The 23,733-nt window shown below is 64.0% G+C and overlaps 1 protein-coding gene across 1 annotated transcript; it reads left to right on the forward strand.

Annotated features, from left to right (window-relative positions):
* Positions 4,233–18,210, forward strand: SLC17A9 (solute carrier family 17 member 9). Its single transcript, XM_021078237.1, has 13 exons — positions 4,233–4,426; positions 9,234–9,431; positions 9,698–9,837; positions 11,569–11,668; positions 12,989–13,119; positions 13,578–13,674; positions 13,879–13,975; positions 14,394–14,481; positions 14,902–14,936; positions 15,296–15,411; positions 16,642–16,697; positions 16,826–16,855; positions 17,228–18,210. The coding sequence occupies exons 1-13, from the start codon at positions 4,368–4,370 to the stop codon at positions 17,389–17,391; spliced, it is 1,311 nt and encodes a 436-aa protein (XP_020933896.1). The 5' UTR covers positions 4,233–4,367; the 3' UTR covers positions 17,392–18,210.

Below are 23,733 nucleotides of genomic sequence, written 5' to 3' on the forward strand. Positions count from 1 at the left end.
GTGGCTGTGGCTGTGGTGGAGGCCGGCGGCTACAGCTCCGATTCGACCCCTAGCCTGGGAACCTCCATATGCTTCAGGTGCAGCTCTAGAAAGTCCCAAAGTGCCTTGAGATAAAGGGAGAATATTCTGGTACCCTGTGTTCCTGATAATGAAGTCACTGCAGGAAAAACCCTGGTTTGGAATCTTCTCAAGTGCGGGGATTGTTGTAAAGCAAGTGAGAACCAATGTGTTTGCCATTTGAATTAAGGTTCCCAGGTTCTAGGAAAGTCGGCTCTTTGCTGGGCCCGGGGCCGGCCTGCACGGAGACCCCGGCCCCGCCTGTCTCCATCCTGCCAGGGGGCCGCTTTCCTAAAGCGCTGCGTCTGTGAGCGTGGGCAGCGGGGGACCCGGGCCCTCGGAGGGGACTGCACACACAGCACATCAGAGCTGGTGCCGCCGTCAGGGTGGCGGAGCAGGGCTCCCTTCTGGGTGGTTCGGCCAAGTTCGGTCTGAACAGAAGACCAGGCTGAGCCGCTCGGGCGGGGCGTCCCCGGGAGGGCAGCGCTCTGGCCTTTTTTTTCTTTTTTTAATTCTACTGAGAACAGTGGCCTTCCAGAGTTGTGTTGATTTCAGGTGCACAACAAAGCGAGTCAGTTATACTCAGATTCTTCTCCCACAGCGGGGCCCACACGGTGCTGAGCAGGTAGCCCTTTGGCTGTGCTGCGGGTCCTGTTAGCGCTGTGGGTACCGAGCAGCGTCCAGCCGTCCCCTCCCCCGTTTACCGCCCCCCCCCCCCCCACGATTCCCCGCTGGTCACTGTAAGCTTGGTCTCTGTATCATTGAGCTGGATCCTGTTTTGAGGGTCCGACTGCACCCTCTCTGTTAGATGCCGCGTGTGGGTCCCACGTGCTCTTTGCCGTGTCTAACTCACTTGGCTCAGTGTGATCGCTGCCGGGACTTGTCTTATTCTCACACGTGCACGTCACGCACGACACGGTGTCTTTGGTTCAGAAACGCCTTGCTTTTTCGGATTGGCGGGCGCGTGTTTGGCGAGCATCGGTCGTGTCAGACGCTGCGTGAAACAGTCCCCGTCCTGGCACTTTGCACGCCTTCGAGCCTGTGATTCCCCACGATTCCTGTGGGGCGTGGGTGGGGCCCCCAGGATCTTTTGAGAAATGCAGGACAGGCCACTCGTGCCGCCTGTTCTTAATCTCATGGCAAAAGTTTCATGTTTTTCTCAGAGTGTCATCTGAAAGCTCGTTGTTTTCCTCCCATGAAGATGCTCGGAACAAAGAATTAAGTGTCATGTAACGCGTTCTCCGTGGGGGTTGAAAGAGTGGGAGGGAGCTCCGGCCTCTGCCGTGGCTCTGTCCCACCCGGAAGCCTGCCCTCTGTTCTCCACGCCCGTAAGGTTCAGTTTTCCGGGAGTTCCCACTGTGGCTCCACGGTCATGAACCCGACTAGCATCCATGAGGATGCAGATTCGATCCCTGGTCCTCCTCAGTGGGTGAAGGCTCCGGCGTTGCCGTGAGGTGTGGTGTAGGTCACAGAGGCAGCTCGGATCCCGCGTGGCTGTGGCTGTGGTGTAGGCTGCCAGCTGCAGCTCCGATTTGACCCCTAGCCTGGGAACCTCCATATGCCGCTGGTGCGGCCCTAAAAAAATAAATTAATTAAATAAACAAAATTAAGGTTCAGTTTTGTGGAGGCAGTGGAGCTGGTCAGGCTGCCCGCCCTGTGACCTGAAGCTGAATTAGAAGGTCCTAAGTCATTGTCATTGCTTATGAGAGTTTCCAAATCTTCAAAGCAGAGGGGCTGCTCTGGCACCTGGCGCTCCACCGTGTGCTCGTGCCCGTGCCGAGGCCCAGGGGCCTACCGGCGCTCTCAGGGTCCGGAACAGCCTCCCTGGAAGGCGGCCCAGGACCCTGGACAGAGCCTTGCTGAAGCCCCAGGGCCTGGCCTCGCGCTCGGCAGCTGTGGGCTCCCCGCTCGTGGGGCCTGCCGTGTGCCCTGGACACGGCCGCTGTCATTGTCCGCCTGAACCTCGGGAGCCCGTTGTTGGATGGGGCTGAGGTAACTCACAGAGGCCCCTCGAAGCCAGAGCGCGTGTCCACCCTGGCCGCCAGTACCGTCGAGGGCCGCTTCCCTCTCCGGATGTGGTGCTTGGCCTGGCGGCTCTGGCTGCCCTCCGAACCTTCTGCCTCACCCAGGACCGAGGCCCTGCCAGCCTGGGGTGTCTGGAATCTGTCGGGTGCTCCCCTGAGCCCTGCTGTCAGCTTCCTCACCCAGCCCGGACCCTGAGTTCTGCGCCCACCCCTCCCAGCCTGGCCGGAGCCCCCCACGCCGGGCCCGGAGTCCTCCCACCTCAGCCCTGGCCCCTGAGCCATCCACACAGCAGCCAGGGTGATCCTGTGACACCCCCCCCCCCAGCTTTGTCCCATTTCCCTTGCCCCCGGGTCCAGCGGCCTGGAGCTGGCCTCCAGCCCGCCCGCACCTTCCCTGCTCTCAGCCGGGACTCCTGCACCTTTTCGGGGACACCAGCAGCCCCTCCTGTTGCAGGCCCTGCCCGTGCCCCCGGTCTCCTTCTTGTGTTCTCTCTCTGCCCGGATCGTCAGCTCCAGGAGGACAGGGGCGTGGGGAAGTGACAAATGTCCACCATGACGTAGTTCCGGGTCTTTAGACGGAATCGTGGAAGAGCCTCGGGCGGCAGATGCGAGGGGAACTGCCCGAGGCAGGGGAGCTGTGCGGTGCTCACCCGTCCGCCTCAGCCGTGGGCTGTTTGGGGATGAGCCGCTCCAGCTCCCCGCCGTCTCTCTGGTCCCTGGAGCATCGTGTGGACCACAGAAGGGCGGAACGAAGGGCCGGCGTGTACGAGTTCGGCGCGAGGCCCGGGGCGCCGCAGAGGCCCGGCCTGGGGAGGACACAGAGGAGCTGGAGGGAGTGGAAGGGGGGCCCAGGGTGTAGGGTGTCAGGTTCTGGTAGGAGGGGCTCCTACGTGCGGGGGGGCTGAGTCGGCCAGGGTGCTGTGCGGAGGGCAGGCAGAGGTGGGTCAGGGTGGAGGCGGGTTGTGGGCGTGAGAGGTGGCAGCTGGGTGAAGCAGACCTGGCCAGAAGCCCACTCGCCGTGGCCGTCCCAACCTTCGCAGCCCCTCCACCCTGGCTGTGCCTGCCACATGGGCCAGGCCACTGTGCCCTGGAGCACGAGGGTCCGTGGGACCCAGTGCACAGGGCCTGGCAGGCGACTGAACCCAGAAGTTTTTTTTTTTTTTTGCTATTTCTTTGGGCCGCTCCCGCGGCATATGGAGGTTCCCAGGCTAGGGGTCGAATCAGAGCTGTAGCCACTGGCCTACACCAGAGCCACAGCAACGCAGGATCCGAGCCGCGTCTGCAACCCACACCACAGCTCACGGCAACGCCGGATCCTTAACCCACTGAGCAAGGCCAGGGACCGAACCCGCAACCTCATGGTTCCTAGTTGGATTCGTTAACCACTGCACCACGACAGGAACTCCAGAAGGTCTTTTTTTTTTTTTTTTTTTGCTTTTTAGGGGCACATCCACGACATGTGGAGGTTCCCTAGCTAGGGGTTGAATCCCACCTGTAGCTGCCAGCCTACACCACAGCCACAACAAAGCGGGATCCGAGCTGCGTCTGCGACCTACACCACAGCTCATGGCAATGCTGGATCCTTAACCCCCTGAGCAAGGCCAGGGATCAAACCCGCAACCTCATGGTTCCTAGTCGGATTCGTTTCCACTGTGCCGCATCATGAACTCCCCAGAAGGTCGCCGTGAAGGGCTCAGGCCCCTGGTTGAGCACTGGCTGCCCAGCTTCCTTGGGCTGGTCCAGGGGCAAGGCGGAGCCCACCTGCCGAGCGAGGTCTGCTTTAGAAACGGGTTGCCCCCGGAGTCGGCTGCCCTCTCGGGGGGAAGGAGACCCTCCCACCTGAAGCCTCCGCAGCCCCATGAGCGGAGGACCCCCGCGCCCGCGGGCTGTGCGCAGGGCACGCAGGTTCCCCGCCCAGCAGCGCGGTGGAGCCAGGCTCCCCGCCGGCGCAGCCCCGCCCGAGCCCCATCCTTCCTGGGCCGGCAGCGGAGCGCCCGCGACGTTCCGGACGCCAGTGCCGCGGGGCCGAAGCCAGGCGGCGCGAGGGTTCCACCCGCCCGCGGGCCCGCGAGGCCCGGCCTCCCCGACGGACGTGAACGGGGCGGGGACCTGAGCTGCGCGCCCCGCCCGCCCGCCGCGGTGGCCGTCCGGGGGCGACACGTCCTGGGAGCGCGCCGGACGGAAGCGCCGCTGGGACTGACACGTGGACTTGGGCGGCGCTGCCCGGTGGGTCGGCCGGGCGCGAGCGGGGCCCCGGACACGCCGCGCCCGCGCCGTCCGCGCCCGATGCAGCCGCCCGCGGACGAGGCCCGCAGGGACGGGGCCGAGGACGCCCAGTGGTCCAGGTGGGGCCGCGCGGGGCTGGGGCGGCGGTCAGGGGACGGGCGGGCGTCCGGGGGGCGCGCACCTCCGGCCGCGTCGCCGGCGGGGGGCCGGGACACTCCTCCCTTCCACTGGGTCGCAGGGCGGGGAGGGTCCCCTGAGCGCGCTCTCCTGGCCGGGGTCTGGGGGCGTTGCAGGGAGGCCTGCGGGGACGGGGCCGTGTTCTGGGCAGCGCAGAGGGAGCTGCCCGGTAGGACCATACACATCTGCCACCCAGGCCCCCTGTGACCACCCACCTGAGGGCCACCTGTAGCTGCAGGGCAGTCACTGGGCTGGTGGGGGCCACACCCTGGAACCTGGGGCAGATGGCTGCCTCCTGCCATTAAGTGCCAGCCGGGTGATGGGAACCAGGGCCCCATGGGGGTGTCAGTGGTGGGGGAGAAAGAGCCCAGGCAGGTCACCACTGCTTGTCCTGGTGTTTCCACCACCTGCTGCCACGTGCAGGGGGCCTTGGGACAGGGGCTTGGTTCCTGAATGTGACTCACAAGAACTCAAACCCCCGAGGAGCCCCCACACCACCCACTTGGGGCTCAGCGGTCCCTTGGGTTCTGTGGGCTGAGGCCCCTTTTCAAGCCAGAGGACCCCAGGCCTGAAGTCAGGCCCTGTGAGTCCAGCTCCTAGTCCTCCGGGAGCCGGCTGTCCGGGGCCTTCCCCTGCCCTGCAGGAAAGCCCCAAGGGACAGCCCCGGAGGCTGGGCAGAGAAGTGGGCAAAGCCGGCGGGGGTCAGGTCACAAGAAGCCCTCTGAAGCCAGAGGCTCTGCGAGGCGGGGCAGGGCACGGTGCCCTGGGGGAGAGCTCAGTGCCTGGGTGGGCGCCCAGATCCCAGCAGCGGTCTCCTTGCCAGGTGCCTGTGGGTGCGGGAGGGTGGCACAGAGGTGTGCCGGGGCCAGGGAGCACCCTGCCGCCTGCCTCCACTTACTTCCTCCCACCCCACCCTGGCGGTTGCCAAGGCCAGGCACTGCCCTGACCCAGGTGGCAGGCAGGCTTTGCAGCCAGCTAGGTGGAGAGAGCTGGGGCCTCAGCAGTCCCCCCTTGCAGGCTGCGATCTTATGGACCTGGCTGCCTTTGCCTCCATGCCCAGTTTAGGAAGGAGCCCTGGCAGATGGGGGCCCTGGGGGGTGGGGCTCGGCGGGAAAAGGCTGTTCACACCCCCGAGTGGATAATGGTCATGAGAGTTGTCACAAGTGCTCCTGTGTGTGGCTGCTGCCTGGGTGCCCCCTGCGTGGACAACTGCGGAGGCGGAGGCAGCCGGCCACCTTGGCCCCGAGCGCTTTCCCTGGCGGCCGCCCTCTGCCCTCGGCACTGGCGCATTTCCCTTTTTTGAATGGAGGGGCCATGTGACCTCCTGTTTGCTCAGCCGTGGATGCATCTCAGGGGCCATTTGCGGGAGGCAGAAGGTTCTAGAAAGTTTGCAGGAAGCATCCTGAAGAGCTGGGGCACAGACCTGGGACTCGGGTCCCACCAGAGTGGGCAGGATTAGCTCTTCAGGCCTTTTGCGACCCATCCTGCTGTGACCGACCATCTGTGCTCCTACTGGATTCTGGGTCTGGTGTTCTAATCCGCACGCTAGCGGCTGGCCGTGTCCGGGTTGCCCCCCTCTAGCCAGACTTGCTTGTTCTCTGTCCCCAGAAGCTGTGGAGGACAACCCTTTGCCTGCCAGCTCAGGGACAGGGCTGCAGGGGCCTCCAGGGCCCGGGGAGGAAGTACACAAACCCTGGCTCCCCACAGCCCCCAAGGAAAGCTGCCAGCACCTTAAGCCCAGGGCGACTGGTTGCCTGGAAGCTCATGGGCCTCTCTGGACCTCCCAGGGCCATAAGGAGGCTGGGGGTGGGGGGACAGCACTGTATTCTGAGGACCTGCCAGCCTTCCCCTGTTTCTACCTGGACGTCTCACCCAGAAAGCAAACAGCCGGGCTCTCAGGTGACAGTGCAGGGCACCTGCGGGAGGGAGGGGGGCCCAGGGCGTGGGCCTGTCTGCAAGCAGGTGACCCTTGGTGGCCTCAACCACATAAAGGAATGTATCTCCCTTTAAAGGCACCGGGGCTGTTCCTGGGAAGTCAAAGCTTTGCTCTCCAGCCCCCACCACTCGCCTTGGCACCAGACGGTAAAAACCAGCCCTTGCTCGTACGCCTGCCTTGGGCTCTCCTGATGGTGCCTGAGGCCACGGCAGTGCAGTCCCGTGGGGCCTGGCAGCTCGGCTGAGGTGGGCTGGGGGCCGGCTGGCCTGCCTCTCATGTGCACCGTGGACTGCGCCTCACCCTCGGCCCCTCGGGAGTGTTTGCCGAGAGGGAGCAGCGTCCCCCCAAAGGCCTGCAGCGCCCAGCTCGGAAACCAGGGTGAGGGGGTGGATTGCGGCCGTCATTTCCCGGGGAAGATGGGCTGCCTGGGACCTCGTGGGCCTCATAGATCCCCCCGCCCCAAGCTCAGGCTTTGGTTCTATAAAGAAAACCAGCACTGGGGTCCACCAGGCCCAGGGAGGGTTGGTGAGCTGGGCCGTGGGGTCCCACCTTGACCTCCACCTTGACCTCTCAGGCAGAGCCCCAAGAGCCATCTCATCTGTCACGGCGCCTCCGTTCCCATCGTCCTGGCTTCCCCGTCACCCCGGTAGCATTTTAGGAAGCAGGAAGCAGGCCCAGGTGTGATGGCCAGAATGCCTTCCCTGGTCAATGAGGGTCGCTGGGCATTTCCAAGGGGGGCCCCTCTTCAGCCTCAGTGGAGGCCCTGTCAGGCTTCTGCACCTGCAGACCCATGGGTCTTCCCGGCTCAGCTGCTGCCCGCTGGACCCGTATAGGGGGTTCTAGTGTAGGAAGCAGGCGGTCACAGCGAGGGTTCCGGAGCCCCGCCCACGGTGACCGCATGGCGCCTAGTGACCAGCTACCAGCTTGAAATCCATGGTCGAGTGCAGCCTCTTTTGTGTACTTGGGAAGCCGGGCCCCATGGCTGGGCAGGGCTCCCCTGAGTCATACCAGGGCCCAGAACAGCACCCAAGACCCTCCTCCCGGAGAGCTGGTCAACGCCTCCGACCACACACTCCGTCAAGGGCCAGGTAGCATTTTGGGCAGTGATTCCCAAACTCTGAGCCAGGCACTGGCCCGCACACATGGATCCGTCTGGGGATGGCAGGCTGGGCTCCTTTGCCCCAAAACCCACGAGTGATGGGAGCTCCCGTAGTGGCTCAGAGGGTTAAGAACCCGAGTAATATCCATGAGGGTGTGGATTTGATCCCTGGCCTCGCTCAGTGGGTTAAGGATCCAGCGTTGCCCTGAGCTGTGGTGTAGGTTGCTGACGCGGCTCGGATCCTGCATTGCTGCGGCTGTGGTGGAGGCCGGCAGCTGTAGCTCCTAGGAACTTCCATGCGCCACAGGTGCGACTCTAAAACGTCAACATAAATAAAGGCGTTCTCTGATGGCCTGGTGGTTAAGGATTCAGCCTTGTCACTGCTGTGGCTCGGGTTCGATCCCTGCCCTGGGAACGTCCACATGCCACCACGGGCACAGCCGTAAAAAAAGAAAGAAAAACAGCAGGATAGGCAGCGTTTCTGGAGTGCGGGGACGCAGGTTCCATCCCCAGCCCGGTACAGTGGGCTTAAGGATCCGGCGTTACCGAAGCTGCAGCGTCGGTCGCAACCGCAGCTCAGGTCCTGGCCTGGGAACTTCCTGTGCTGCGGGGCAGCCCAAAGGGAAATGAGCAAAACCCCAGAGCTGTGCTCTTGAGCCTGGAGTCAGCTGCCTCCTCCCTGGGGCAGCGACAGGAGAGGGTGTGGCCTGGGGGGCCCGTGGGGCCTCAGTAGCTAAGATCTGGGGTGGCCGCGTCCCCCGCTTGCTCCTGGGGGTAAAGTACCCTGCAGTTTGCTGAGGGGGGAGTGGCCTGTGCAGAGGGCCGGGCAGGAGGACCTGGACACTGATGCCAGGCCTCCCCCAGGCCAGTCAGTGGCTCCTGTTGGGGCACCGGGAGCCGGCGGGTCACCGTGCCATTTACTGACCTGTGAGGGAGGCCAGTGTCGGGGGCCAAGCCCCTCTGCTCGGGGGCCTCATTCTGCATTTTCCCCCAGACGTGGTGGCTGCTGTGGCTCCGGGTGGTAGCAGCCGTGACGAGGTCCAGGGGCTCCTTCCTGCTCCCAAACTTTCTCCCAGCGCCAGGGTCAGGGGTCCAGCCTGCTGGAGGAGGGCGCTGCCGTGGGGCCCCACCCTGCTGCCGGCCCAGGGCCTGCCCCGGAGATAATGGATGGACAGACAGACCGATGGACCCACTTAGCCGGTTCCTGGGAGTGTGCTGCCCGCTGGCTCAGAGCCACTTCAGGCGTGAGGCCGCCCTCACCCTCGGGCTCCAGGCCTCATTCTCCCTGGAGGCATCCAGGCGAGAGCTCCCCCCACCCCGGTGATCCTGGCCTCATGCTGGTCTGTCCCCCTCCCCAGTCGGCCTGCAGCCTGAGCCCCGAGGGGCCGGCCGGCGGGAGACCTGCCCACGTGTCTGCAGATGGAGTCCGAGCTTCCTCTCGCCCGCCTGCCGGCCCTTGGCATAGCTTGGCGGGTTCCTGGCTGCCGGCTTCTGCCCAGCTGCCTTCTTGGGCCCCAGGTCCTGGGAGCAGCACCTCCCCAACCGCTCTTTATTCCACCTGCCACGGCAGCCATCCGGGCGTCCCCACGTCGCTGCTTGAGTGCCATTTCTGCCTGTTTCTCCTGGGAGTCAGCAGACACGGATGTTGGCACGGTGACCGCCGTGCAGAGGGTCGGCCTCCCCCAGGCCTGACCAGGCCCCTTCACCCCTGCAGGCCCGAGGGCCAGGTATGGACAGGGACCCTGCTGCTGGGCACGTGCCTGCTGTACTGCGCCCGCGTCAGCATGCCCGTCTGCGCCGCTGCCATGAGCCAGGACTTCGGCTGGAACAAGAAAGAGGCTGGCGTCGTGCTCAGCAGCTTCTTCTGGGGCTACTGCCTGACCCAGGTGGTGGGCGGCCACCTGGGGGACAGGTAATCCCGCCGGGGGGGGCTGCTCCTGGGGAGGGGGCTCCAGGAAGTGAAGGGGGGAGGCCCGAGGTGCACGTCGGGGACACTGGGCCGGCACTGGTGGGGCTTAGGGTACCTGGCTGCCTAGGGAGCGCCTGGCTTCCACGGAGGCAGCTCTGGGGCCGGTGGGGACAGCTGGCTGCAGCGCCCACCCCCCAGAGTGCTGCTCCAAGCGAGGGGTGGCGCCGGGCCGCGCAGCTCCCCGTAGCCGCCCTCCCGTCGCTGTGCAGGATCGGCGGGGAGAAGGTCATCCTGCTGTCGGCCTCCGCCTGGGGCTTCATCACCGCCGCCACCCCGCTGCTCGCCCACCTGGGCAGCGCCCACCTGGCCTTCATGACCTTCTCTCGCATCCTCACGGGCTTGCTCCAAGGTAAGGGGCACGCGGGGTCTGCCCTCACGCTGCCGGCATGCCACCTCCGGCCCCAGGCCTGGCAGAGCCGGGGGCAGGTGGGTGGGCGTGTGCCTGTGTGCACGGGTGCGTGTTCAGGTGGGTTCCCGTGTGCACGCATGCGTGTCCTCACGTGTGGCCCTGGGTGTGCTGTGCCTCAACCTGTGCCTCGAAGGAATGACAGCAAGTGTGTCAGCACCTCAGCGCTGTTGCCGATGAGGGCCCCTCCCCCGCGGTGGGTCAGCTGGGGCCAGGCGGCCGCGAGGACTGTCCCTGCTGGTGGGCTGCCGGCTCTTGGCTGCACTTCCCTGTGCTCCGAAGCCCTGGCACCTGAGCACCTTCTGGGGTCACATGTCCTCCCCTGCCAGGGGTCTGGTGCAGCCAGGTGGCCATGTGGTACCATCAGCTCTTCCGGTCACACGGTGGGGTCTTGCCAAGTTTGTGTGTGTGGCCGGTCAGAGTCCGTGGCCCCCGCTGGCCAGCCAGCAGACTGAGAGGTGCCAGCTTTCCCAAGACCTCGGCTCCCATGTTTTGGCGGTATTAGACTTATGGAGGGAGCCCCCAAATGTCACCCCAGAGCGCTGGTGGCAGGGGCTCATGGCCCACCCTCCAGGGAGGGGGAGCTCCTGAGCTCCTGCCTGCACCCTCGCCTGGACGTGACCCCTCCTGACCTCAGGTCCCCGTTCCCAGGGCCCGCGTAGGGCGTGGGCCTGCCTCCATCCCGTATCCTGGGGCCGCAGTTGTCCCAGAAGTGGCCTCCCTGTTTCCTGATCGGCTACACCTATCTGACCCACGGGTGGTCCAGGGGCACCGGGGATCCAGCACCTGCCCTCCTTCAGACTCACCATGTGCTCCCCATGTGGCTGTGGCTGGTGCTCTGCCCTGCAGGTGAAGTTTCCAGGACGGAGCCATGTGACGCCCGGCTGGGGGTGGCCCGCTGGGTACCCAGCTGAGCGGCTCTCGGCGCGGCCATCTCTCCCCACCCTCCTGGGAGCCAGAGGGACTTCTCTGTGTGGCCAGCCTATGGCCCGTTACAGGGCCAGACTGGGGCTCAAGGAGCAGTTTCACCCCGGGCGACAGGCACTTGGTGTGGCCATGGGAAGCTGGTCACCAGGCCGTGTCCCCGTGCCCTGGCTTCCGAGCTTCCCCCAGGCGCTTCAGAGGAAACCACAGTGTAACAGGCAAGACTACAGTCCCCTGTGCAGGTTTTTTTTTTAATTCCATTTTGAAATAATTATAGATTCACAGGAAGTTGCAGTGAACAGTGCAGGGAGGTCCCCAGCTCCCTGCCCCCTCCCTGTGGTGACATCTCGAGTAGCTGCAGGGCAGTGTCACACCCTGGACCTGGCTGTGTGATCCCACAGGGCTGTTCAGGTCTCACTGGATGTAAGCACACCACGTGTGTGAGCGTGTGTGAGTGTGTGTGTGTGCACTTGGCACGCTGGATGCTGCGTGTCAGTGCCAGGACTGGCTCTGGGAGCCAGAGCAGAAGTCCCCCCGCAGCTGTCCTGGTGGCAGGACCTTGAGTGAGCCCCCCGCCGCCCCCCCGCTGCACGTCTCCTCAGCACTGCGGGTGACATGGAGAAAGGACAGCAAGACTTGAATCATCCCCGCTGTCCCCCCACTGTCCCCTAGAGCCACCCCCCGCCCCCTCCCCCGGCTGGCCGCCTGGGCACACAGCCGCCCCCAGCCCTGCCCTCTCTACGTGTTCAGGGGTTTACTTCCCTGCGCTGACCAGCCTGCTGTCGCAGAAGGTGCGGGAGAGCGAGCGAGCTTTCACCTACAGCACTGTGGGGGCCGGCTCCCAGTTCGGGTGAGTCTCGGCTGTCTGGCAGAGCAGCCCCGGGGGGTCCCAGGGGAGGGGCAGGCCGCGTGCACATCTGCGACAGGGCGGCATAGGTCTGGAGACCACGGTGGGCCCCGCGCTCGGGAGGCATTGGCTGCCGCCCACCCCCCCCGCCCCCATCTCTGTGCAGAGCGCTTCTTGACCTGAGTTCTGTGTCCTGGGGGCCAGAGGCAGGTGCCGCTCAGGGGCTCCGGCCCATGGGCTGGGCATCCCTCTCCCTTTCGCCTCTGCCGATGGACTGGACGGGGTGTCCATCCCGGTGGGAGAGGTGGCCTGTGATCGGCGTGGAGGGCATCCGCCGTGTCCAGAGCTGAAACCCTGTGCCCCTCGCCCTGTCCCCCCCAAGCTCCAGACCCTCCCTGGGGAGGCCGCGCTGGGGTGGGAAGGACGTCCCGCTGTCCTCTGGGCTTCACGCCCCCTGGCTCAGGGCCCTCACTTCACTGCTGCCCAGGTCTAGGCAAGAATGTGGAGGGGCCGGGAGCAGCCCCAACGGACAGCCGGGGCGCCCTTGGCACTGTGAATTTCAGGGGAGCCTCGTGGGGTGTCCTCACCCCGCAAAGGTCGTTGTGGATCTGCAGTCCCAGTTTCCCGGGGTGCGGGGTGCGGGGGGAGCGCGGGGAGAGACCCGGCCCGGCAGGTGCGGGGGGCGGCCGGCCCTCCCCGGGCCCCCTGGCCTTGGCGGGGAAGCTTTTCCCCTTCTTTCTCCTTTAACTGTCTCCTGGCCAAGCCCCCGCAGATGGGGCCGCCCGACCGGACAGGCCAGCCTGCGTGCGGGCGGGAGGAAGGGCCCAGGGGGACACTGGGAACCGTAGGATCCGTGGGACCTGAGGGGGCTTGGGTCTGGTCTCTCCGTTCTGTCTCGTTCTCTCTGATGCTTGAAGCTGAAAACAGCGCGGAGGTTTTGTTGGTTGTTTCTGCTTTTAGTTTTTTTGGCTGTACCCGAAGCCGACGGACGTTCCCAGGCCTGGGATGCAAGTCCCACCACTGCGGGGACAACGCCAGATCCTTAACCGTGAGGCCACCGGGGAACTCTCCTTGGTGCCTTTTTTATTTTAAAAGCATCCACACCACAGTTGTAGGTCAACCTGAAGGCGTAGCAGAGAGGCAGGCACGGCTGCGTGCCTGTGCCCGTGCTCACTCTGGCCCCTTGGCAACGTGAGGCCCCTGAACCCTCCCATCCCCGGTGAACTACGCAGAGACCGGCTTCCGGGAGGGCCAGGTGGGGGCCTTGGAGGCGTCCCGTGCCCAGGTGAAGTGGGGGCCCCAGCCGCACCCCTGTTGTTGCAGGACTCTGGTGACGGGGGCCGTGGGCTCCCTGCTCCTGGACTGGTACGGCTGGCCGAGCGTCTTCTACTTCTCGGGTGGGCTCACCCTGCTCTGGGTGTGGTACGTGTACAAGTGCCTGCTGAGCGAGAGAGGTGCGTGCGCCGCCGGGGAGGGTGAGGGCCTGGCACCTGTCCCCTCCACCCGGCACCCGCAGAGCAGGCCAGGGCGCCCGGGGCTGGGCTTTGCCTTCTAGGTGGAGCCTCACAGAAGGCATCCGCTCCCTGAACCCTCAGCCCAGTCATGGCCAAGTCCAGCCTGTGAGCCGCTGAGTGAAGGCTGGCACGAGCAGAGGCAGTTTGCAGTGGCAGAGGCGGCAGCTTCCGGTGGAGGGAGCTGGGCTGGGGCCTTGAGGACCTGGGGACAGATGGAGGAAGTTGGTTCAAACTCAACCCAAGCCTGGGTGCCAATGGAGAGGACAGGAACCCCCCTACCGCCACCCCCACTGCCCCCCCTGCCCCATGCACAGCCGGGCTGGTGGGGGGGATCCCTGTGGGAGCAGAGCTGTCCCTGATTTGCACGGCTTTCATGTGGACCTGCCCTGCCCCTTCAGATCTCATCCTGGCCCTGGGTGTCCTGGCGCAGGGCCTGCCCGTGTCCAGACCCACCAAGGTGCCCTGGAGACAGCTCTTCCGAAAGCCTGCGGTTTGGTGAGTGGGGCACAGCGGGCACGGCGGGCATGGCAGGGTTGGGCTTTGGGGCCCTGGGGACCACAGCCAGAGGACGAGCGGCCGCACGGGGTGGGCCCCCTCTCAGCTCTGCCCCCCAGGCCCCTGGCCACCTGGAGCGGGAAGAGGGCTGGGGCGTGGATCCCGAGCCTGGCACATGGATCCTGAGCCGGCGCCCGCCCCCAGGGCCGCCGTCACCTCCCAGCTCTCTGCCGCTTGCTCCTTCTTCATCCTCCTCTGCTGGCTGCCAACCTTCTTTGAGGAGACATTCCCCAGCTCCAAGGTGGGTTGGCGGCCCCGCCGTTCCCAGGGTGGGGGCTGGGCGCGCACGAGGCCGCCGGGTGCGGCTGGAGGGGCCATGCGGGGGCTGTGACGGGGACACGGCTGCCACCTGCCCGTCAGCGCAGCCGGCTCCCCCTCGGCTGCCTGGCCACTCTCCCGGTTCCCAGAACCCCCTGGCCACACAATCCGAGTGGGGCGTGTCCCCCCAGCTCTGTCACACCGGCTGTGAGAGCCTCGAGGGAGGTTCTGCGCCCGGGGAGACGGGGCTAGTGTGCCCTCCTCAGCGGGTGGGGGTGAGTTAGGGTCCCGGAGGGCCTGTCCCCTGACGCCCAGCCTGTGGGCGGAGAGCCGCACTGGTCAGTGTGGGCATGGGTGGCCGCCTGGCCACCTCTGAGCCCTGTCCCCCCTGCCGCCTGCAGGGCTGGGTTTTCAACGTGGTGCCCTGGCTGGTGGCCATTCCTGCCAGTTTGCTCAGCGGGCTTCTGTCTGACCACCTCATCAATCAGGGTGAGGTGCAGGGGAGGGCCGGGCGGGGCGGGGAGCCGCCCCGGGGTGCGGGTGGAGTCCTGGGAAGAGGCCGAGGACCGGGCTTCCTGCGGGAAATCAGAACAGGTGCAGAAACGCAAAGAGGCACTGGGAGACCGTGGGGCGGCTTGGGCCCACCTGGGCCTCGAACCCTCTCAGAGCACACACACGCGGCAGGGTGGTGCCCTCACCCGCGCCCACACACGTGGGCACACGCTCACGAAGGCCTGGGATGCCCTCCTCAAGCCCGGCCCGGCCCTCCTCTCCCCGCTCCCTCCCCGCAGCAGGCCGGGTGGGACTCACACCGAGCCGTGGGGGTGGGGGTGGATGCGGGGGGCGGGGGGGCGGATCCTGTGGGGGGCAGCGCACAGCGGCCAACGACCCCCGGCCCCCTCTGTCCAGGTTATAGGACCATCTCCGTGCGGAAGTTCATGCAGGTAGGAGGCTCCTCTGATGGGCTGGCTCCCCCTGCACGTCCCTGTTTTGTTCCCACTCTTAGTCCCCTGGCCTCGAAGGGGCCCGGGGAGCCCGGTGGCTGAAGGGCGCTGAGGGTCGGTGCCAGGGCCTGGCTGACCTGAGGCCCCTCCCTGAGCCCCGGTGCCCACTTTAGGGCCGGGTCTGCTCACGTCGAATGGGTCTCTGCTTGGGCTCCGACCAGCTGGTGGTCTTGTCCCCGTATCCCGGGGACGGCTGCCCACGGACCCTTGTTCAGGGCACCCCAGGTGGCGACGACGGGGGGGGTCCGTGGGCTGACGAGGGTCCATGGTGTCCTCACTGTCTGTCCCTCTCTCTGCAGGTGATGGGCCTTGGCCTGTCCGGCGTTTTCGCCCTGTGTTTGGGTCACACCTCGAGCTTCTGCACGTCTGTGGTCTTTGCATCGGCCTCCATCGGCCTCCAGACCTTCAACCACAGGTGAGGGCCGGGCGCTCCAAGCTGCCCGCACCGCCTCCGGGCTCCTGGGTCCCAGGCACGCGGGCAGCCACATGGCTGGGGGGGTGCGTGGAGGGTGGACCTGCGTGCGCCCCGAGGCGAGGGGCTTGGCGGCATGGAGCCCGCATGGACCAGGACCATTTGGGAAAAAACAAAACCGGTGCTTGGGGAGGGGCTGGGAGAGGAGACGCTGGTCTCCAGAAGCACCGCGTGAGCCCCGGGGCGCGAGCCCGCCCCAGGCTTGTGCTTCAGGCCTCAGAGCCTGGACGGCCGAAGCCGCAGGCCAAGCGCACGTGTGTGTGTGCGCGTGCGCGTGTGTGTGCGTGTGTTGTGTTTGTTAGTTTCAAGTGTACAGCCTTTTGCTTTATGTATATGTGTATTGTTTTTCAGATTTTTTGCATGTATTTTGTGATTTTATGTATATGTGTATTCTTTTTCAGATTTTTTCCCCGTATAGGTTATCATAAAATGTTGAGTATATTTCCCTATCGTGGAATATATGTATTATATATGTGACAGTGCCATGCAGTCGGCCGTGGTGGATTGTCTGTGTTACACATAGCAGTGTGTACATGTGAATGCCAGATCCTAATTTACCCTCTGCCTACCCCTCCCCTTTGGTAACCATAAGTTTGTTTTCTATGTCCGTGAGTCTGTTTCTGTTTTGGAAGTTCATTTGTACCATTTTGTTAGATTCCATATACAAGTAATATCAGATTTTTGTCTTTGTCTGGCTTCACTTAGTCTGGGACTCTCTAGCTGCTTCCGTGTTGCTGCACATGGCGTGATTTCCTTTTTTATGGCCGAGTAGTATTCCACGGTGTGTGGACCACGCCTCCTTTACCCAGTCCTCTCCTGGTGGACAGACGTTCAGGTCGTTTCCACATCTTGGCTGTTGTAACTAGTAGCAGCTTAGCGTTTAACCAGGAAAACGGCAGCGCATTTTGGGAATCGGCAACTTGATGTTGTTTCCCGAATCATCCGACAGCAGGTGCCTTTGCGGTCAAGCAAGCCCACCTTCCTGCTGTGTTTTGTCCTGGGACTGGGTTCCTGGGCCGCGTCCCCGCCAAGCCGGGACTGAGCCATTGGCCGGGGTGAGGCCAGACTCCTGGCCAGTGTCCAGGATGCAGGTGCTTGGCGGGCAGACCGCTGGCTCAGCGTGTGGCGGCCACCCTGTGGTCACTCACCTGCCTCCTTTCCTCTTTCCCACAGTGGCATTTCCGTTAACATTCAGGACCTGGCCCCGTCCTGTGCCGGCTTTCTGTTTGGTGAGGACGCAGCACCTGGGCCGCCCCGGCCTGAGAGCAGCTCACCCCCACCCCTGTGGGCTGCCCCGAGCGGGTCACAAGGGCCTCCTCTGACCCGTCCTTGTGCTCACCCTCTGTCCTGTTCACAGGTGTGGCCAACACAGCTGGGGCCTTGGCAGGTGAGAGGTGGGCTGGGCCCCTGCCTGTGGCTTTCAAGTCCAGAGCTCCCCAGGGTGCCACCTGGCAGCCTCCCATCTCCTGGCAGCGTCAGCCCCGTGGGGCGGGGGTGGGGGGGTGGGGATGGGGCTGGTTCCCTGCAGGGGTCCCACAGTGTCAGGGCAGAGGGGTTGCCCAGACTCTGTAGCTGGCCCCTGGGAGAACAGTGCCTTATAACAGCCCCTGCCGACCTGGCCCACAGACGTGGGTGAACCCCCAGAGTCCAGCGCCTGGATGACTGACGGGGCCTCTGCCTCGGCCCCCCAGCACCCCCACTGCGCTCAGGGGGTGGGGCTGCCCGTCCCCAGCCTGCCTGACCCCTCCCTCACGTGCAGGTGTCGTGGGCGTGTGCCTGGGCGGCTACCTCATCGAGACCACGGGCTCCTGGGCGTCTGTGTTCAACCTGGTGGCCGCCGTCAGCAGCCTGGGGCTGTGCATCTTCCTGGTGTTTGGGAAGGCCCAGCGGGTGGACCTGAGCCCCGCCCACGAGGACCTCTAGCGCCCGACCCACCCTCCCCCACCCCCGGCCCTGCCCCCCTGCCCGTGGAGGTCGCACCCTCCTCCAGGGTCGGTGGGACCACGGGGTGCGTGGGTTAGTGCCTTTAGTAGCAGCAGCTTCATTAGACTGGTCTGCTCCATGTGGGCCGGACATGCCCCACGCGGTCGGCCCGCCCCTGGGGCCCGGGTGTCACGGGGCCGGGGTCCCCGGCCAGAGTCTCCCCCAAACCTGCTTGGCTCTGCTTCTCGGCACCTGGGGTCGGGGCATGGTCTGTGGTGGGGCCTCCTGTGCACAGCGGGGTGTTTAGCAGCGTCCCTGCCCCCCGCCACCGTTGTGACGGCAACACTGACATATGACCAAGTGTCCCGGGGGACCCGCCTCCGCCCCCTGGTGGCAACCCCGGCTCTGGGTGAAGGCCGTGGAGACTGCCCTGGTGCTGCCTCTCCAGGCGGCCAGGCCAAGGCAGTTCAGTGGGTGGGTGGGGTGGGACCTTGGGGCCCTTGCCCATCCTTGGGGACCTGCCCCCGGAGTCCCCTCCCACGGATCCCAGGCCCTGGCAAGGGCGCGTGGGGACCCCTCCTGGCCTGGACGCGCCCTAGAAACCGTGCCCCGCCTGTCCTCGAGGTCCTCCTCCCTCCCTGTTGACAAAGAGCGGGCGGCCCTCGCACGAAGTAATGACAGATTTTCAAGACGCACGTGCAGAGGAAAGACGCTCTAAGAACGAGGAAAATCACCCCAACGCCTTATTTAAATGACTCAAACTATTTAAAAAGAGGAGTGCTGTGATTTAACACCCTTTTATAAAAGGAATGAACACTTGTTAGAGATTGATTTCACTTGTTCCGGGAACCAGCAAAGTGTCAGACACAGTCAGGGGCGAGTACCCAGAACAGACGCTTTGATCCCCCGGGGACGCCGACACGGGTGGGGGGCGCCTGGCTCCCGCTCCCCCCGGGCTCTGTCTGCGCGCCTGACGTCAGGCGCTTCCAGAACGGGACAGCTCGCGATTTCCCACGTCGAGCAAGACGTCCCCCCAAAGACCCCGCACTTGTGGTCAGAGGGGACCCGAAAGGAAGACTGCTGCTCACGAGCGAGTCCGGCCTCTGTCGGTTTGGCCTGAGTGTTGATGGAGGTGCAGCAAGCACGCAAATTCACCGGAAAGGCCTTTCTGTTTGCTCGGCCCGGGTTTTCGAGGGGAGCCTGGAGGGGAGGCTGGGCCGCGCTGTTCTGAGCTGGGAGCCCAGCCCGCGGCGGGCGGCCTTCTCGGGCACAGGACCCAGGGTGCCCTCGAGGCCCTCGGCCAGTACAGCTCAGTGATGGACGCTCCCTTTCTCATCCTCCCCAAACGACACTGAGCCTGTTAAACGCCCAGCCCCGCTTCCCTCTGCCAGACGCCGGCCTCACCGTCTGCCTCCCGTCTGTGTGGGACCTCCTGGAAACGCCCGTCCTGGCTCACTGGGCCGGTCCCCAGGCTTCATCCGCGTGCAGCCTGCACCAGCATCTCTTCTTTTTGCTTTTTGCTTTCTAGAGCTGCACCCGCGGCATGTGGAGGTCCCCAGGCTAGGGGTCGAACCAGAGCCACAGCTGCCGGCCTCCACCACAGCCACAGCAACGCCAGATCCGAGCCACGTCTGCGGCCTACACCACAGCTCATGGCAACACCGTGTCCTTAACCTACTGCCCGGGGCCAGAGACTGAAGCCACATCCTCGTGGATGCTAGTCGGGTTTGTTTCCACTGAGCCGCAGCAGGAACTCCTTCTTTTCCATGTTTTAGGTCCTGTTGCAGTATTGTTGATTTACAATGTTGTACCGACTTCTGCCGCACAGCAAATTGCCCCAGTCGTGTGTGTGTGTGTGTGTGTGTGTGTGTGTGTGTGTGTGTGTGTACGCATCCTCTTTATTATGTGGTTTTCCAGCCTGTCTCTCCCAGGAGACTGGGTGGAGGTCCCTGTGCTGGACAGCAGGGCCTCACAGCTGATCAGTTCTCAATGCAATAGTTGGCGTCGACTGACCCCAAACTCCCCGTCCCTCCCGGTGCCTCCCCCTCCCCCTTGGCCACCGCAAGTCTGTCCTCCATGTCTGTGAGTCTGTTTCTGTTTTGCGGATAGGTTCATCTGGGCCCTATTTTATTTTATTTTTATTTTTTGCCATTTCTTGGGCCACTCCCTCAGCATATGGAGGTTCCCAGGCTAGGGGTCGAATCAGAGCTGTAGCCCCCGGCCTACGCCAGAGCCACAGCCACGCGGGATCCGAGCCGCGTCTGCGACCTACACCACGGCTCACGGCAACGCCGGATCCGTAACCCACTGAGCAAGGGCAGGGACCGAAGCCGCAACCTCACGGTTCCCAGTCGGATTCGTTAACCACTGCGCCATGACGGGAACTCCTGGGCTCTATTTTAGGTTCCACATAGAAGTGCTATCGTATGGTATTTGACTTTCTGTTCCGGGCTTACTTCACTTGGTATGAGAACCTCTAGTTGCCTCAGTATTGCGGCCAGTGGCATATTCGTTTCTTCTTTTTTTCGGCTGAGCAGTGTTCCATTGCGTGTGTGTCCCACATCTTCTTACCCCACTCCTCCGTCCGTGGACATTTTGGTTGTTTCCACAGCCTGGCTGTTGTGGGTAGTGCTGCTGTGGACACAGGAGGCGTGGATCTCTTTGAATTAGAGTTTTGTCTGGAGAGATGCCCAGGAGTGGAGCTGCTGGGTCATGTGGTGGTTCTAGGTTTAGTTTTCTGAGGAACCTCCGTACTGTTCTCTGTAGTGGTTGGACCAATGGACCTTCCCACCAACAGTGCAGGAAGTTCCCTTTTCTCCAGCATCTGTTGTTTGTAGACTTGTTAAGAAGAGCCATTCTTTTACTTCTCTCTCTTCCTTCCTCCCTCTGTCTCTCTCTCTCTCTCTCTTTCTTTTTTTTTTTTTGCTGCCCTGAGGTATATGGAGTTCCTGGGCCAGGGATCAAATCTGAGCTGCAGTTGTGACCTAAACCTCAGCTGTGGCCACGCTGGATCTTAGAACTACTGTGCCCGGCCAGGGATTAAACCTGCATCCCAGCGCTCCCAAGACGCCGCCAATCTCACTGTGCCACAGCGGGAACTCCAGTGACGGCCATTCTGACCGGTGTGATGTGGTCACTGTAGTTCTGATTTGCGTTTCTCTGATAACTAGTGACGCTGAGCAGTCTTCACGTCCTGCTGCCGTCTGCACGCCTGCTTTGGAGAAACGTCTGTTTAGATCTTCTGCCTATTTTTCAGTTGGGTTGTTTTTTGCTGTTGAGTTTCATGAGTAGTTTTTATATTTTGGAGATTAAGCCCTTTCCGGTTACATCATTTGCAGCTATTGTTCCCATTCTGTAGGATGTCTTTTCTTTTCTTAAAAAAATCATTGCCTTTGCTGTGCAAAAGCTTGTAAGTTTGTTTAGGTCCCGTTTGTTTATTTTTGCTTTTATTTCTGTTGCCTCGGGAGGCCGACCAAAGACACCATCTGCGCGGTTGATGTCGGAGACTGTGCTGCCCCTGCTCCCTCCTGGGAGCTGGAGGGTCTTGTCTTGGGTTAGGTCCTTAAGCCACTTGGAGCTGACTTTTGTGCACAGCGAGAGGGCGAGTCCCTCTCACTGAGTCCTTCCTCTTGAAGCCACCTCCTGCGACGGGTGGTCTCATTCACCCATCATCCATCAGCGGACAGCGGGCTGCTTCCACCCTTGGCCGCTGCGAATTGGCGGCTCTGAGCGTGGGTGTGAGGGTGACACCCTTGTCTTGAACCCGCGGCGAACGGCCAGCTCTCGGGGAGAGTGAGCAAGGACGTGGCTCTTCCCACGGGAGCCCCAGCCATCGGGGCCTCAGCGTCTGAGCCCTGGGGAGCTGCGGGCCCCGGAGGGGCTGGTGGGTCCTGCTCAGAAAGGGGGTCTGGGGCTCACGTGCAGACTGGGCTCACGCCTGTCGCTGCCTGCAGAACAGGGCGGGAGGAGCACGGGGCCCGTTGTGCCTCCTCCTGTCACTGCCTGTCCTGGTCCTGAGGGGCACCTTGGAGCTGGCTGCGGCCCCCACCCCTGCCCAAGGCCAGTGTTGGGCGCTGGAACGGGCTCCTCGGGTTCTGGGCGGGAGTGTTTGCTGGTGGAGGGAGCGGTTAGTGGGCGGGGTGGGGGGAGCCCCGGCCCCACCGTGCGCGTTATCTCCTTGTCGCCAGCGGTCGGGCTCAGCCGGTCTGCGCCCCTGCAGCCCTGGCGGGATCCCAGGACCGACACCACCCTGAGCGCCACAGGGGAGGGTGGGGCCGCGTCTGGAGGGTCACCAAGCACCAGACACCAAACCTGCGGAGTCTTCGCTCCTGAGAGGGGCTCTGCTGCCAGGGCGTGTGTGCTGGGTGTGTGCAGTGTGTGTGTGTGCATATTCTGTTATGTGTGTGGTGTGTGGTGTGTGTTTTTGTGGGTGTTGTGTTTGGGCATTGTGTGTGCGTGTGCGTGTGTGTGGTGCACACGCCTGCATGGCCCACCCGGGAGGCGCCTGGGGAGGGCCAGGTGGCTGTCCCCCCACAGCTGGCCGACAGAGGGCGCCGTGTGACAGGGCTTGGACCCCAGCTGTCACCACTCCTCCCGGGAGGCGGGAGGTGCGCAGAGCTGCCCGCTGGGCTCTGCAGAAAGGGGAGAGTGGGAAGGGCGTTCCGGGCTCAGTAAGGGTGCGAGGCTGGACGCCGTGGTGGGGAGCGGGACGCGGGGAGCGGCCAGGTGTGTTGGGGTGACCCACAGGGGCAGGCCCTCTCCCTACCCCCTCCTCCAGCTCTGGGTCCCCAGGGTCCCTCCCACTGGCCGCCCTGTGTGTGTGTCCTCCCGTGCCAAGGCGAGGCTGCAGCCAGGACTTGGTGGTTGGTGGCTCCAGGGGCTGATGCCCCTCCCCGTCCGCTCCCCGGGGCACAGGTGTCCCCAGGGGCAGGGCAGCCCCCACCTGGGACTGCGGGAGTTCAGTCTCAGGACGGGCTGGGCTCCTCTGGCGCCCAGGATGGGCTGGGTCCACGTTCTCCCGGATGTTCTGTTCCTGACCCCAGAGTCTCAGGCCGGCCTTGCCGGGCGCTTTCCCCACCTCCACTCACGCCGGGAGGACACTCTCCTGTCCTTCCTTTCAATGGGCTCTTTATTGGCCACTCAATTAGCTTGTTCACGGCCCCTCCACCTCTCTGGGCTCCCCTCCCCCACGTCTGTCTTCGTCCTTCAAGTGTAGGTCGGCTGCACCATGGGGTCCTCACTGGTGTCCTCGGGGCTCCTGCTCACCTTTCCCCAGTAGGACATGCAGGGGCCACCCTGGGCGGTTGGGGCGCCTCCTGGGACCATGGGCCACATTCTCGTCCAGCCGCAGGGGAGCCCTCCACCCCCGCCATCCCCTCGGTCACCGCCGTCCCTGCCGCTGGCTCCTGCAGGAGCGGGGCTGCGCTGGGACGGCTTTGACGAGGATTTTTCCTATATTATGTTTAATTGAGCGCCGCCGAAGCCACGGCATGAATATTCAGCGAGGTGGCTGCGAGCCTCGTCTGATTGTGCCTCCCCAGCCCCTCACAGGGGGAGCGAGGTGGGGAAGCTATTAATTGAAATAGCTTCATTAATTAGTAATTAACAGCAGGGAAACGACTGTGTCACCCGTTGTCTTTCAGTGGATGCCCTTCATGTGTTATGGGGCCTTTAATTAAAGGACGTGCATTTTAATTGAGGCAGGCCTGGCCCTTGACCTCCGGAATACAAAAGAGGTTCCCAACTTTGAAAGACACGGGTGCAGGCGGGGGGAGGGGCGGCCAGGCCGCTGGGCGCTTCGTCCTCCCACCGCCCCGTCCACCTTCCTCCCCTCGGGGGCAGAAAACCCTGGCTGCTCCACCCCCCCAGCTCAGGGCGGGTGACCACGTGGGGTCACCTGAGGTCACAGGCACCAGGACACACAACGACACAGCCTGGCCGGCCCTGTGTCCTGCATGCAGGGGCTGGAAGCTGGAGGTGGGCCAAGGGACCCTCAGAGCGGGCTGCCCCACCCCGCACCCCCACGGGCTCCCCTGGATCTGCCCTGCTCTGGATGGGCGGCAGGAGGCCAGTGACCTGGCCGGTCAGAACGGCCCTGACCGAGACCGAGGCCACGCCTAGTGCCCCGTGTGCGGGGTGGTCCTCCGTCCTGTCGCCTGAGAGTGACCGAGCCCGGCAGGCGCACCCACGCCCACCTGCAACCGTGTGGCTCCCAAGGGACACTCGCCCCTTCCCTCCCCCACCTGCTGCCAGCCAGCGACAAGCAGCCCTGCCGGCCCCACACCTACTCCAGCTCTCACATGCTTCTCCCTCTGGGTCTGTCTGTCTTTTTTTTTTTGCTTT

This window comes from Sus scrofa, chromosome 17 (assembly GCF_000003025.6).
Source record: "Sus scrofa isolate TJ Tabasco breed Duroc chromosome 17, Sscrofa11.1, whole genome shotgun sequence".
Lineage (NCBI taxonomy): Eukaryota > Metazoa > Chordata > Mammalia > Artiodactyla > Suidae > Sus > Sus scrofa.